Source organism: Indicator indicator, chromosome Z (genome assembly GCF_027791375.1).
Source record: "Indicator indicator isolate 239-I01 chromosome Z, UM_Iind_1.1, whole genome shotgun sequence".
Classification (NCBI taxonomy): domain Eukaryota; kingdom Metazoa; phylum Chordata; class Aves; order Piciformes; family Indicatoridae; genus Indicator; species Indicator indicator.
The window spans coordinates 29,737,277-29,752,745 of record NC_072053.1 but is presented as its reverse complement, the minus strand read 5'-3'; the positions used below and the strand labels follow the sequence as shown (position 1 = coordinate 29,752,745).

General features: G+C 40.9%; 1 protein-coding gene across 2 annotated transcripts in view; it reads right to left on the bottom strand.

Annotated features, from left to right (window-relative positions):
- ZSWIM6 (zinc finger SWIM-type containing 6) overlaps positions 1–15,469 on the bottom strand; it is a 121,117-nt gene that overhangs the window by 29,159 nt on the left and 76,489 nt on the right. For both annotated transcript variants that reach the window (XM_054397385.1, XM_054397386.1), the window contains exons 3-4: positions 12,658–12,806; positions 11,993–12,143 (exon numbers count right to left, since the gene is read on the bottom strand). In XM_054397385.1, coding sequence (XP_054253360.1) covers positions 11,993–12,143; positions 12,658–12,806 — 300 coding nt within the window. The remainder of the gene's footprint in view (positions 1–11,992; positions 12,144–12,657; positions 12,807–15,469) is intronic.

Here is a 15,469-nt window from a genome sequence, read left to right as displayed (position 1 = left end):
ATCCCTTTAAAATAGAAGTGCCAGCAAAGGATTTTAAAGTGGGTTAAAACCCAGATGTAAACATGTATGGGCTTTCACTGGGACAGTCACTTGGAAACCTCAAAGAAGCTAGTGTATGGTATTTATTGCTTCTCAACTAGAATCACAGAATCATAGAATCAGTCAGGGTTGGAAGGGACCACAAGGATCATCTAGTTCCAATCCCCCTACCATGGGCAGGGACACCTCACACTAGAAGTACAAGTGTCTTCAGAACAATTGGCAAAGCCACCTCCCTTCTCTGGGCACAAAGAGGTCTCCATTAGAACAAAGCATAATCAGAAGTTCCACTGGTGAATGCTCCAACTAAATAGTTGGTTTATGGAATTGTGAAGATAGACAGAGCACATCAATGCTATTCTCTCCTTGGCAAAAACCCTGATGAAAAGCACTCTTATGATCCAGTTGGATGCAAGTTGCAATTTTATTTACAAACACAATTCCTTACTACACTCTGGTTTCACTGTGCAGCCTTCAAAAACAAAAAGGCTTTCTGTGGGTGCTCTGTTTCTTGGAGAACAGAATGCTTCATTTTGCTCTGATTCATGCTATTACTTTGAATTACTTTGATTTATTGGTCTTGACAAGTACTTCATGCTGATTGTATTGTGTATGATAGTATAATCACTCTCCATGCATTTCACACTAGCTGGCTGATTAATGCAGTAGACTACCTGCAGCACTGATGGCAAGAGGGAATCATTGCTCTTCTGCTCTAAACTGAATGTGCATTATGGAGAGTAGAGGTGTAACGGAGGAGAGAGGAGAGGGAGAGGAGAGGGAGAGGAGAGGGAGAGGAGAGGGAGAGGAGAGGGAGAGGAGAGGGAGAGGAGAGGGAGAGGAGAGGGAGAGGAGAGGGAGAGGAGAGGGAGAGGAGAGGGAGAGGAGAGGGAGAGGAGAGGGAGAGGAGAGGGCAGGGCAGGGAAGGGCAGGGCAGGGAAGGGCAGGGCAGGGAAGGGCAGGGCAGGGCAGGGAAGGGCAGGGCAGGGAAGGGCAGGGAAGGGCAGGGAAGGGAAGGGAAGGGAAGGGAAGGGAAGGGAAGGGAAGGGAAGGGAAGGGAAGGGAAGGGAAGGGAAGGGAAGGGAAGGGAAGGGAAGGGAAGGGAAGGGAAGGGAAGGGAAGGGAAGGGAAGGGAAGGGAAGGGAAGGGAAGGGAAGGGAAGGGAAGGGAAGGGAAGGGAAGGGAAGGGAAAAGTACCTTCCATCCAACTGAACTATACAGAAACCTGAATTGTATGTATAGCATTAAAACCCAAGCTTCTCAAGCTAGGCTTACAAACTAAAGTCAATTACTTTCACCATTTCCTCAAATCTGATAAATATCATAGAAAAGAATGTCCTCTTGAAAATAGCTCCTCATATAGTGTAAATACTATTATGGCACATGCCAGTATTGAAGGAGGAAGGAAATCATCCTCAGAAAACACATCTTCACAGACTGCAGGCTGGCTTCATTCACAGGTGAAATGAAGGTGGCAGCAAAAACCACAGCAATTCAGGACCATAAAAGGCATTTCTTTAAGATGTTATGCATAATTCACGTCTTAGATCAGCAAAACTGTCCTGTGATGCTAACTCAAAAGTCCTCTTAATTTAGTTCCTCCAATAGCACAAATCATTCAAATACAATGACGTATATTAATAGCTTCTTCTGTGAAAGGACAGCAGTAACCTTAAGAGAATGAACTGAAGGTACATGTATTTTATACCTATGTGGCACCAACACCATGGCAGCTAAGTAAAAGAGGATTAATATGAATTAAGCAAAGTCAATCTATCACATATGATACAGTTGAAGACACAAATGTGCAAAAATGCCACCTACTAGTCCCATGATGAAAGACCAAAGGAAACGGTGCAAAGCATGACACACCTCCTTTGAAACACAGGTCTTCCTACAGTTTTCACATCAAGGCCAGAGGTGTACCAATTAATCTAAACTTTGATGTTTATCTTCTACTGATGCAAGGCATTGTACTCTCCTTAGCTTTAATGCAGAACAAAATGCAATTTGAACTTGAGATACTCAAAGAAACCATGAAAATATGGATATAAGCACAACACAAAATTTGAAACTGGGAGACTTCTTGTACCATTTCTGAAATACCATAAAATATGAGGAAAAGTGGATGTTTCTACCTCACAGCTAATCCTAAAAACTGATTGCATGAAGTATGCAGCTCCAGAAAAATGAATTAATGAATGCTTAACTTCGTTACTCTTTCTTTCATGGCAGCCTTGAAGTAGCCATCTAATCTGGCATCAGGAAGAAATTTATCTATGGACATATTAGCAACAATCCCAGTGCCTGTGTCTTTTTTATTTATTTTTTTACTTCTCCAACTAAGTACTAAACAGAGATAATCTATTTAGAACAGCTAGCATGCCCCACTCATAGAAGTTTCTTTCTCCATTTGGAACAGGAAGGAATGCCTGAGATAGAAATATAGACAGAGAACAGCTTCACTTAGTTAAGGTTAAAAATTAAAAGTGGTTTCCAAATCTAAAAAAACCCCATTATTTAACACTCAATCATCACTTTGCTCATGGCAAAATCTCTCTTAATTAATCTATAATAATTCCTTGTCTAAACTCAACATTAAAAATTAAGTTTTAGATGAGGACCAGTGTGATACCAATAAAAATTTAGGTGTTATCCTTCAGGAAATATATTGTACTATTTGTCTACATGACATGATCATATAAAATATCTTAATTTCAAATTTATCAGAAAAATGTATCACTCTTATCCAGAAAGTGGCCAAAATATCAGCAAATGGGAACTCAAAGTAGACCTGTTCCAGCATTTAGAAAGTGTCCAACAGGGCAAAGAACTAATGAAAAACTACTACTAGATCCACTACGGCAAAGACCTGTTTCTCCAGTCAGGAAATACCTTTATGACAATGACTCACTTAGTATAACAAACAGAAAAGGATTCTATGGACAGTCACCCAGGAAAGCCTAAGTCCATGAATGAGGCTGATGGCTTCAGTGTGAGAAGGTTTTGCATTTAAAAAGCACAGATTGCAGCGAGTAATTGAGGTAGAGAGGAGAAGCTTATGCATGAAAATGTGGAGACTATCCAGCTTGAAGTACAGAATACCTTTTAAGTTCTCCTTAATGTCATGATAGGGCCAACAAAGACCAGGGCCAGCATGATGGAAACTCAGAACCTACTAGGTAATTTTATTCACCACTCTACCTTGCAAGAGCTCTTTGGACACACCCTCTTCCTCATAACAACTACCATGACAACTTTTGTTCCACAAGAAACTAATCCTTGACTTAAAACACCCAAACAGCTCTTTCCCTTAAACATTTCTTCAATGTCAAAATGGAAGAAATCTAATAGAAACGATTGTTTTGAAACTTGCAAATTATATGAAGTTTATTCACCACAAAGACAAGAGTCTACAAAGATAAAAAAAAATAAATCTGAACCTGTAATCTACATGCTGACAAGCTGTTGGGCTCCATCAATCCACTAAGCAGACCGGTAGATACTTGTCTTAGATTTTTCTACTTGACTGCTTTCATCAGATTAAGCATCTGGGATTTAATTTAACAGTTTCAGCTTTATTAAGCTGTCACAAGAGCAGATAACAGTAGCTGCTCCAATTATGGCTTGGTTTAGGGTTGACAAGGATAATGATTCATTCGTGGCACATGAGAAGCAATAAAAGGTTGTTTTGCATTACAGCTTTAAAAATGTGGGCACTTTTTTCATTTAATTTGTCACTTAGCTTTTGCTAAGAGGACATTTAAATTGCAGTAAAAGGCAAATGGGGCTTTTAGTTTAAATGTAATCCCCATATTTAAATGATCTGTAATGGCGCAGTGTTCGAGTGGGAACACTATTGTTTTCCAGTGGGCCCTGACAGTGACATGTGACATTTGTATTTAGGTCCTGTATTATCCATGTGGCTAAAGGGCTTCCAATTTCATTTTGCAGCCAGAAGCTTGCAGGAAACACCAATTAACTTGAAGATCCCATTTGCCCACAAAACTCAGCCTCATCCCAATGTCTGGCATCTGCTCAACATTTAATTCCAAAGCAGAGCCTTGCACCCATCATGATCTGTGGGCTGGGGCATGAAGTCAAAATTTCCCTCCTTTTTTTAAGGAATTTTTTTCACTTTTTTAGAGCACCATCACCTTTTATTTTTCATGGATGATTATGAACAAACAAATTGTAGTAGTATTGCATTGTCCTTTTCCGACCTCTAGACTACAAAGAGGGTTAACTGACCTTTTCTTCAAATAGGAGATCTCAGCTCAACGAGCATCAAAGAGATATTTAATGTGCGTTTCCATATTTAATTAAAAAAGTAAACCAAGGAGCTTCAGACAATTAATCATACTGATATACTGAAGTCTTCAATCATAGTCACCAGGAGCTAAACACAAAAGATCAGCATATGAACTTTACCTACTCAGATACCATTTAAACAGCAACATAAAGAATTCCAACTCCATTCTAAACTTGGAAAGAGCATTCCTGTATTACTGTGGCAAGCCAAGCTGGAAGTGCATCACTGAAGTTGCATCTAACTTATTCTAGTATGAGAAGCATATGAGCAGGCCTTGTAGCTTTGAACTGTAGCCTTGATTTTTCCAATACTACACCCTTAGAGCTCCCTATTTAGCATTCAGCTCAACACATTCTTTGATGTACAAGAGGGGAATCTGCTGAATGTAATTATTGTAGTCCTGCTCCCCATCCAACAGCTTTAAAAACCTACTAGGTAGTCAGGCACAAGGTGCTGGTTTGGGTTTTTTTTGGTAACTTGAGGCTTTTGACTCATAAATTAGGACTTTGTATTAGACAATTTCAAGGTTCATACTCAGATGTGAAGTATCTGTGGGCATTGGGTGGGGGCTTTGTTGGTTTTGTTTGAGTTTTTTGTTTGGTTAGTTTAGGGTGAGTTGGGGCTTGGGACTTTTTGTGAGTGGATGGGGGGTGTAATTGGGTTTTTTTCTCTTTTTAAAATTAGCAGCTTCAAGGATTCAAACCCAATCTGACTTGTACTTCAGTAAATAATTTACTATGAATTTCAGAAGGACCTCCGTTCAGAGCCTACTGTGCCCTTTCACTACCTTCACCAATGCCATAAGGGAAGCATCAATTAAATGCTAATGAAACATTCGAGTGACCCAGTCAAGAGGCAATGCTGAAGTTCACAGTATCACAGTACATTAGAGGCTGGAAGGGACCCCAAGAGATCATTGGGTCCAACCCCCCCTGCCAAAGCAGGAACACTTAGGGTAGTCTGCACAGGAATGCATCCAGGTGGGTTTTGAAAGTCTCCAGAGGAGACTCCACAAACTCTCTGGTGAGCCTATTCCCAGTGCTCTGTCACCCTCCCTGTAAAGAAGTTTCTCCCCATGTTGAGGTGAAATCTTCCACGTTCAAGTTTGAACCCATTGGTCCTTGTCTTATCACTGTGAACCACTGAAAAAAGCATGGACCCCTCCACTTCACACCCACCCCTCAGATATTTATAGACATTGATCAGATCCCCTCTCAGTCTTCTCTTCTCAAGACTAAATAGCCCCAGGGATCTCAGTCTCTCTTCATAGGGGAGACGTTCAAGTCCCTTAATCATCCTCATGGCTCTCTGTTGGATTCTATCTGCCTTTCATGAACCAGGGAGCACAACACTGCATACAGTATTCCAGGGCAGAGTAGAAAGGTAGAAGAACTTCCCTACACCTGCTGGACACACCTTTCTTGATGCATCCCAGGATCCCTTTGGCTTTCTTGGCCACCAGAGCACATTGTTGTTCCATGCAGAACTTGCTGTCCACCAGCATTCCAAGGTCTTTCTCTGTGGAGCTGCTTTCCAACAGGGCAGTCCCTAACCTGTACTGGTGCCTGCTGTTATTCCTCCCCAGATGCAGGATCTGCACTTGTCCTTATTAAACTTCATGAGGTTTGCTTGCACCCAGCTCTCCAGCCTGTCCAGGTCACGTTGGATGGCTGCACAGCCTGACAGGTGTCAGCCAACCCCCCCAGTTTTGTATCATCAGCGAACTTGCTGAGGGTACTCTCAATGCCCTCATCCAGGTCGTTGATAAAGATATTCAACAAAACTGGACCCAGTACAGATCCCTGGGGGACACCACTGGCCACACGCCTCCAAGTTGACTCTGTGCCACTGATGATGACCCTCTGAACTCTGTTGTGGAGCCAGTTTGCAATCCACCTCACTGTCCAGCCATCTATGCCACATCTCCTGAGCTTTTCTTTGAGGATGTTATGGGAGACAGTATCCAAAGCTTTACTGAAGTCAAGATATATGACATCCACTGCTCTTCCCTCACCTACCCATTTGGTCATAGTTTCATATAAGGCTATCAGATTAGTCAGCAGGATCTCCCCTTGGTAAATCCATGTTGGCTACTCCTGACAACCCTCTTGTCTTCCATGTGGTTAGAGATGACCTCCAGGATGAGCTGCTCCATCATCTTTCCAGGGACGGAGGTGAAGCTGACTGGTCTGTAGTTGCCTGTGTCCTCCTTCTTGCCTTTTTTGAAGACTGGAGTGACATTTGCTTTCTTCCAGTCATCAGGCACCTCTCCTGTTCTCCATGACTTTTCAAAGATGATGGAGAGAGGTTCAGCAACAGTATCAACAGCTCTCTCAGCACTCATGGATGCATCCCATTGGGGCCCATGGATTTGTGTATCTTCAGATGGTATAAGATATTTCTGGATATATATATATATATATATATATATATATATATATCACTGGATATTTCTAAGTAGTCTTGAAGAGGTGCCCTTTTAAAGTCCAGGCTTGAAATATTACTTATCACCCTGCTCCTTTATCTGTTGATATTAAACTCTAACACGTCATGGTCACTGCAAACAAGATTACCCTCAACCTTAACATCTACAGCCAGTCCTTCTTTGTTTGTTAATACCAGGACCAGCATTGCACTTCTCTTGGTTGGTTCTTCAACCGCTTGCAGGAGAAAGTTGTCATCAATGCACTGCAGGAACCTTTTTCAATGTTTGTGCTTGGCTGTGTGATCTTTCCAACTAATATCAGAGTGATTGAAGTCACCCATGAGCACTAGGGCACTTGACCTTGAGGTTGCTTCCAGCTGCCCATAGAAGGTCTCATCAGAAGACCCATGTCTATGTCCTTTCACTCTTACCCATAAGCTTTCAAAACTTTCAAAGCTTTGAAGTTATGTATGCTTAAACACCTGTTTAAGCCAAGATGAAACTAACAAAGTGGCCATATGCCTAGCAGTTGGCAGACAGTGAACCAGGACAAGCAAGTTTTTATTATGTGGAGTCTATAGTTGCATACTTTGCCCTAAAATTCACCACAAATAAAATATTAAATTGTTACCTATCCATGAAATAAATGAGACCATAGATAAAATTGTTTTTAACAACATACATATATGCCACTCCCAGATTACTCTGAACACTTAATACACATCATTAAGTATACACAAGATTCTCATATTAGACTTCTGACTCCCTAGAAGATGACAAGACAGAAAGCCAATATTACTTCAGAATACAGTAACATCAACTCCTCAACCTTATGTGTGTATTATCTCCACTACTACTGGCACAGATCACATGTTGCCAGGCCCATTCTGTTCCTTCTTCTGCAGCTTGCTATTGTAACTCTGGTCTCCTTTAAAATCTCCTTCAACTTTTTTACATTCATGTTTATTTACTTTTTTACCTAGAGATGTGTGTTTCACCTGGAAAAAGGAGCATGTTTAATTTAAGTGAAACTAATGGTGAAATATTTATGTGAAAAGGTGAAATCCCAGCAACAAAAATGTCAACAGCTTGTAACTTTAGCACAAGGTAGGAGTCAAGCTGGAGAGATGCATCCAGTTGAGTGCAGTTTTGAGGGAACCTGCTAAGCACTGGTAGAAGGAATCCCGCTGAGGCAGGAAAGAAACTAACAGTTCAGCAACATAAACAAGCTGGAGGTGGAGGAACCATGTTCCACTCCTAGAATACGGCACACCTGAAATAAGTGAAACTGATTTTCAGTTGAAATTGTGTTACCCAGTCAACATATTTTAATACTGTTAAAAGACAGCTGAGCAGTTCAGGACTGAAAGAACAAAGTCTGTCTGAGACTGCAAACGCAGAAGCTGAGGTAGCGGTGAGCGTTAAGACCTTTTTCGGAGTGGCATCGATAATTCTGATTAAACAGATGTAAACCAATCAATTCAATTAATCTACAATATTGCTGATTCAGTGCTGCAGTAGAGAGATTCCACCTCATCTACCTTCACACAGGTGCTGTCAAGAAAATGATCCATAGATTCATGGAATGGGTTGGGTTGGAAGGGACCTTAGAGATCATCTAGTTCTAACACCCCTGCCATGGGCAGGGACACCTTCCACTAGGCCAGGTTCCTCAAGGCCACATCCAACCTGGCCTTGAACACCTCCAGGGAGGGGGCATCCACAACTTCACAGGGCAACCTGTTCCAGTGTCTCCCAGCCTCTCCCTCTAAAGAACTTATTCTTCCTAATCTCCAGTCTAAATCCGCCCTCCTCATGAGAAGCAAAGCAGTTTATTTTAGCCCCCAACTCCAGATTTCACTCTTGGCTCATCACAGGTTCCAAGCACAGGTATCCACACCAGACTCAGATATCTGATCTCCGTTCAAGAGTCACAAGCATCAGGACCGCCACTACGGTTCCTCTGCCAGACAGCATCTCCTGGCAGCATCAGTTCTGCTCCTTTGCTCCACAGCCCAGCTTTGTCATCTGCCTACTTCTCTCTGCACGTTGCTTTTGGGCCCTGCCTGCTCTGCTCAGAACCTTTTTCTGCCAGGGACCATCACATCTGATGAAACAGAGTCTAACCCAAGATGACCTTACTTCTGCTCAGACACTTTCTGTGACATCACAGCTGAGTGCATGGAGTCTAACCCAAGATACCCTCAGTTCCAGGAAGGGAAACTGCTTCAGTAGAAGGCTTTCAGACTGCTCTTGAGTCAGTCACACAAAGCCACAGTCTAACCCTCCTCACCCCTTCTCCCCTATCACTAGAAATGCCTTTATTTTTGCCTATTTGTAATACCCAGGGAGATAGTTCTGTTGACCGTAGTTCTGTAACTTTCTTATCTAATCAAAGAGCTGCCTAATTTATACACCAGCCATGGGAGTGCTCTGTTCTTAGTTCTCTGGCTGCAGGAGTTCACCAGATGAGCAATCCCCAAAGGCAGACCTAATAACAAAAAGGAGAGGAAGAAAAAGTGGTGTCAATCACAGCCTTTGCTAAAGTAGTTTCTGTAGAAGCTTTATGTGAAGCTGCGTCTGAGTAACCACCACTAGAAAAGAAATGAGGCAAGGACATGCTGTGTTTCAAATTCCTGTCATTATTAAAACCCCCTTTGCCCAAATAACTGATACAGGAAAAAACAACACAGCACTTAGTACTCTGTCAGGAAAGAATGAAGCTGATGAAATAAGAAGAGGAGCCACTAAGAAAATTTAACAAAACCTTTTATGTTTACTAGCAGCATGTGGTATGACTGCTATAGGTAATAGATGGAGAACACATTTCTGCCTCTCCCACCAGCTATCAGCTCAACCCACATGAGCCATGAAGCATGAGACTCTTCAGTTTTCAGTAGTACAGTGGAACACAGTTTTGGTGCATACACGCCCAGATAAGCATGTGCCCTGCTTGGGAAAAGTTGTTATTCCCCAACAAGCCAAGGAATCAAAAAAATTACACGCAAAAAGGGTCATTACACTTTAAACAAGTAGTTACATCTATGCTTTCAATAGAGCTTTGCCTACTCTGATTTTATGTCTTTCCACCACAGATCTCTTAACCTCAGCAGTTAAGACTGCCAGTACTTTATTAATGCTAAACAGCTCATACCCAGTCTTTGTCCCACCAGTCAACATGAATCAGTCATGGTCATCTTTAACCTTTAACCAGTGGGAAACTAAGTTTTACTTTTGATGTATCCTTTCTAAATGCAATGTTATTCTTGCTTGGATTATATTTTAAATCAAACTAAATGAAATTAATCATTCAGGAATTATGTTATTTGGCTCTCTTCTTTGCAGTATTTCCATAATGTCCCATTGGGTATCATCCATAAATTTTTTGTCTGTGTATTATTTATACATTCCATGCCACATAATTCAGGCAAAGCTCTACTAACCAAAACTCCTTTAAGTCTAGAGTTGAAGTGTCTTTCCAGACTGAGTGAAAGTAAAGGTAACTACTCCAAGTTCTATGAACCACAAGGCCACTTCATTTAGGCTGTCTGTCTTCAGCTTGCTTTGAAAAAGTCTCCAGAACAGCATCCAAAACCTTACTACAGCTAAGATGTATCCCTTCATCTGTTAGAGAAACCACCTAGTTTTATCACTGTATTTAGGTTGTCTTGTTTTCTACATACTTATACACCAATTGGTTAATAGTTGGTTCCAGTACATTATACTTAGGAAAGCAGTGCTTGCAGTTTTTTAGCATTCTTTCCAGCTACCTATCCACCTTTAAAATATTATGAATCTCAGGAGGTTCAGTAAGGCAAAGTGCAAGGTAGGTCCTGCACCTAGGTTGAAGCAATGCTCAGTATCAATACAAGCTGGGGGATGACAAAATTGAGAGCAGCCCTGCAGAAAAGGACTTGGGGGTACTGTGTATGAGAAGCCGGACATGAGCCAACAATGTGTGCTTGCAGCCCATAGAGCCAATCGCATCCTGGGCTGCATCAAAAGAAGCATGGCCAGCAGGTTGAGAGAGATGATTCTGCCCCTCTACCCTGCACTGGTGAGACCTTGGAGTACTGTGTCCAGAACTGAGAGGCCCCCCAACACCAGAGAGACATGGACCTCCTGGAGAGGGTCCAGAGGAGGACCACAAAGAGGGCTGAAGCACCCCTCCTGTTAAGACAAGCTGAAAAAATTTGTGCTGTTCAGCTCAGAAAGAAGAAGGCTCTGTGGAGACCTTACAGCTACATTTCAATATCTGAAAGGGGCCTACAGCAAGGCTGGGGAAGGACTGCTTAAAGGCTTGTAGCGATAGGATCAGGGGCAATTGTTTGAAAATGGAGCAGGGTAGATTTGGGTGGGACATAACAAAGATGTTCTTTACAATGAGAGTGGTAAAATACTGGAACAGCCTGCCCAGGTGTGTAGTTGAAGTCCTGTCCCTGGAGAGATTCAAGATCAGTCTTGGGGTGGCCCTGGGCAGCCTGATCTAGTTGGAGCTGTCCCTGCCCACTGCAGGGGGCTTGGACAAGGTGACCTTTGAGGGTCCCTTCCAATCCAATCTGTGAATCTGAGAATCTATTAGTTACAGTCACATTCAAACCCTTTTGAATTCTCCCTCACTAACACAAATTCCCATAGATTTTGAGAACTACTACTGAAGCAGTAGTTCAAAATTTTATTACCAAGTTTCTGGAACACTTCAGAACAAGTGTTCTCAGGCCTTACCAGTTTAAACACTCCTTTCTCATTTCAATTCCTCTTTCCACTGTACAACTAAGTCATGTATCTGTTCACAGCTGTAAAGCAGTGTTAACTGTTTTAGCCCTTTTTTCATTTGATCTTCTTTCCTGCTCAGTAATGGACTTGTACTTTCTTCTGCTGCTACTTTTAATGAATCTTCTCTCATTCCCTTGGTTTTCTCTCTGGTTGGGCATTGATTTCTCCCTTAACCTCTTCAGCTTAGCACTAGCAGTCTTTACACTTACCCTTCTGTTGCACTTATTTCACACTGTGCTTCCTCCCCTCCAACTGCAACTGTCTCACGTTGTAGATTAGAAATTCAATTCTGCCCAACCTCAACCAAACAAGCAAAATTGCAGAAAAGCCTGATCTGCTTTACCTAATACCACAATAAAGTTCCTCTCCACCATATATATATGTAATTGTTTCTTCATTATGCATATAAACACCTCAATAAATTTGAAGTCTGCATTTACCCAATTCATCCCAGAGCTGCCTATACTTGTCAGTCATTGCAGTTCCTTGTTGCCTCCAAAGCAACAGGCGAGGGTCAGCCATGAACTGTTCTGTTATCAACGTCAGCATGCGAGCTCCATTTGAATCTCTCATCTTTAGCATCTCTCGCACCTAGGAAACAAGTCTTTTAATACAAACTGAAAAAAACCCAAAGAAATCACAGAACAGACAATATGCTGCAGTGTTAAATATTCCATCTCTGTTAAATAAGAAATGCAATGTGAATTTTTTAAGCAAAAAAAAATTATCCTGTCTTCCCAATTTTAGCAATTTTGTTTCAGTATCCCACTGCAATTCCTCAAAGACATTTTTTTTCACAAGTAATCCACTTGTGTACCACAAAAACTGCAGCAAGACTAATTTCTACAGGTCTTTCCAACATTCTGGAAGTGGGAAGGAGAACAGCAAAGCTGCAGATGATTGAAATGTTACTTCACATCGTTACACTGATCTCAAGATGTATCAGATTGCAGTGCACTGCTGTACAAACTCGTAATTAAGTTGTCATCATGTTCTCAAGGCTTTGTCTTGTTTTAGAACAACAGGACTTTGCGTAACGCACAAACAAGTACAAACTGGCTTGGGGAATGGAGGAGAGGAAAAAAGTTTACAGTACTCAACGCACCTTTGCAAAAAGCAAATTGAGCTGCTTCCCTGATCCATGGTATCCACCCTGGGAAAGAAAGAGTTTAACCTGTTCTTGGACCTGTTCCTCATCCAAATGCCAGCAGTTTTCATCATCTATGCTAGCACCTGCTGTTGGGTCAGGAGCACCTGCAAGCAGCAAGAAAAGAATTCATTATGTTCTATTATAAAGAAGAGGCTCATGGATCCAGGGCAGAGGACTACTGCAGAGTAGTAGCTTTTAGAATTTGTGTTTGTCCTGTTTTGGATGATTTTGCTTTAATTTAAGCACTCTTTAAAACAGACTTAAATTTATTCTCATCAGTTTTAAGCACTTAGAAATTACACTCTATGATATTTACATTTTATAACAAAACATTAAATCAAGATAAGGTTTTTTCATCCCATTTGATCAGCTATACTTGAACGCTTTTATCTAGAAAATTAGACTTTGCATAGTATTTCTACAACTGTGATGTTAAAACCACTCTCCCCAAAACACCTGTGTAATTCCTGTACCTTCCACAATCTTGTTCAGGTTTAAGTGACTGATAGTGAGCGCTGCTATTGATGGACATGAGGAAAATCATCACCCTCGGTGCCTCTGAGCTGTGATGGCTCTGCAAACCTAAACAAAGAGTATAAAAAAATCCCCAAACAAATCCAAGTTCTTAAAGCACTAAAGGCATTTCTATCTTAAATAAGAGTTAGAGCTATGTGAAACTGCTTCTGATTCCATACAAGTATTTTTACATAGGCAATGTAATCATCACAAAGTCAATTCAGAGCAACTCTACCTGAATTAACCTAGTATGAAGTGACTACATTTACATCACCCAATGCATTGGTCACAGGATGCTCTAAAGTCAAAAGTCTGTGGTTGTGGTGAGTGATTTTCCACCTCTTCTGAAGGCTGACAGAATTAACTAACTAAAACAAGTTCTTGCACCATCTAGCAATCTACATTTTCCTGAAGAAGACTGCATTTCTACTAGATAGTTTTAAAAAGGTATTCAAATTGAAAAGGCTGAAAAGCACTTGTCCAGACTGCCAGGGATATAACTCATAGTAGTGCACCACTATACCAATGTAAGGTATTTAAAGCATGCCCAAGACTCAAGCTTATTTGACATGTTGATTTTGGGCTTGTCACAACTGTGTAATCTCTATCTCTGTCAGGTTTTGAGATGACATGAGAAACTGAATCACTCTAACACTGAAATCCAAGTTCGTATTAACTCTGTGGCCAAAAAACACAACAAAAAAAAAACAAAAACAAAAAAAAACCTAAAAAAACAAAACAAAACAAAACAAAAAAACCCAAAAACACAAACAAATAAAAAAAAAAATCCAGCCCTCCCCACTCTCCCCCCACCAAAAACCCCAACAACAAACAAACAAAACCCCCAAAACTGTCAGGGAAGGAATATTATACAGTCAGATTTTTTTAAACTTGTTTTTACAAACAAGTCTTGAGAACTTGAAATGCGAAGATATATACAACTCTTCAGGGCTACGGGAATTAAACATTGATTCTATTGATTCAAGGCTTTGTTTTACAATTTCAGAGGTATGTCATGTCTACTAGTCGCTCAGCAAATAAAATTTTAAAAAAATCCTCCAGCTCAGCAGCTTCCTACACTGCATTCACCTTCAGAGCATACAGCCGAGAATGCTGCGCTACTGTATATAAACATATATCTAGAGAAGCACACACGTGTTTAGATTACTAAGAAATTGTGTCTTTGAAGACATGAATGAACTCTTCTGCCTTTCATAAAAACCCTAACAGTGTGTCACAAGACAGGAATCAAGTCTAAGACAATATAAAAACATGGAATGAAAAACCTCCTTTTCTGTGAGTGCTTCCATCTATAGCATGTTAGTTTTAAGGGACTTTTCAATTCAGCCAGCAACATGAAACATACTGGTAAGTCTTCAGTTGCAAATAAGATAAAAGCAGAAATCAAGCCACATGAGAACAAGGAGAGCAGCTGTTACACAGACTCAGGTTTGCAGTATCACTTTCCAAATAGTTTAAATATTTCATTACTCTAAAACAGAGAAAAGGAAGACCTGTGAAAAGGAACTATATAGAGGCACCAATATGTAAAATACACTTTTATTTATCCTTTACTTTGATGGAGATTTATCTTCAAATAATCTTGGGATGGCTGCTTTTAAATTGAGTTAAAAATAGCTCAAGATTCCTCAGCTAAGCCTTCCTATTTAAGGAAAAAAAAAACCAAAATTCCTTTTGGAACTGTTTACATTTTATCAAAAGCTCATCGGTCAGTTTGTGCTACAAGGTTAAGTTTCAACACAGCTACCACAGATTCCTTAACAACAGGGTTCTTTGAGAGGAACAACAGTGCCTGCTGTCTGGAGCCAGCAGCACTGACCCCACAAGCGCCTCTTCTCCCAGCACAATTCCAAATATACTTTTCCCAGGGGCTCAACATTACTATACTTACACCAGTGTTATTTTCATTCCAGTAGTCTAGAAGAATGTAAAAGCTAACTACAAAAGCTGAGGGTCTGAGCATTGCAATGCTGTACAGCACAGTACTATGGATATGTCCAATTCAGAGCAGTATTACCTTACAAGATCTTACAAAGGCTGCACTCGATATGATAAAATTCCTAATCAGGATTTACAGAAGAAATTCATGCAACCAGCACCAGCTACAGTTGTAATTCTCTTATCTTTCAACACTGTTGTCTTCAACAATAGCCATGGGCTAAGAAGGTTCAGAGACGGTGTGTCCAATCAGGTATGAGTTCAAACTGCCTTTGCACCCTGGCAGCAGTCC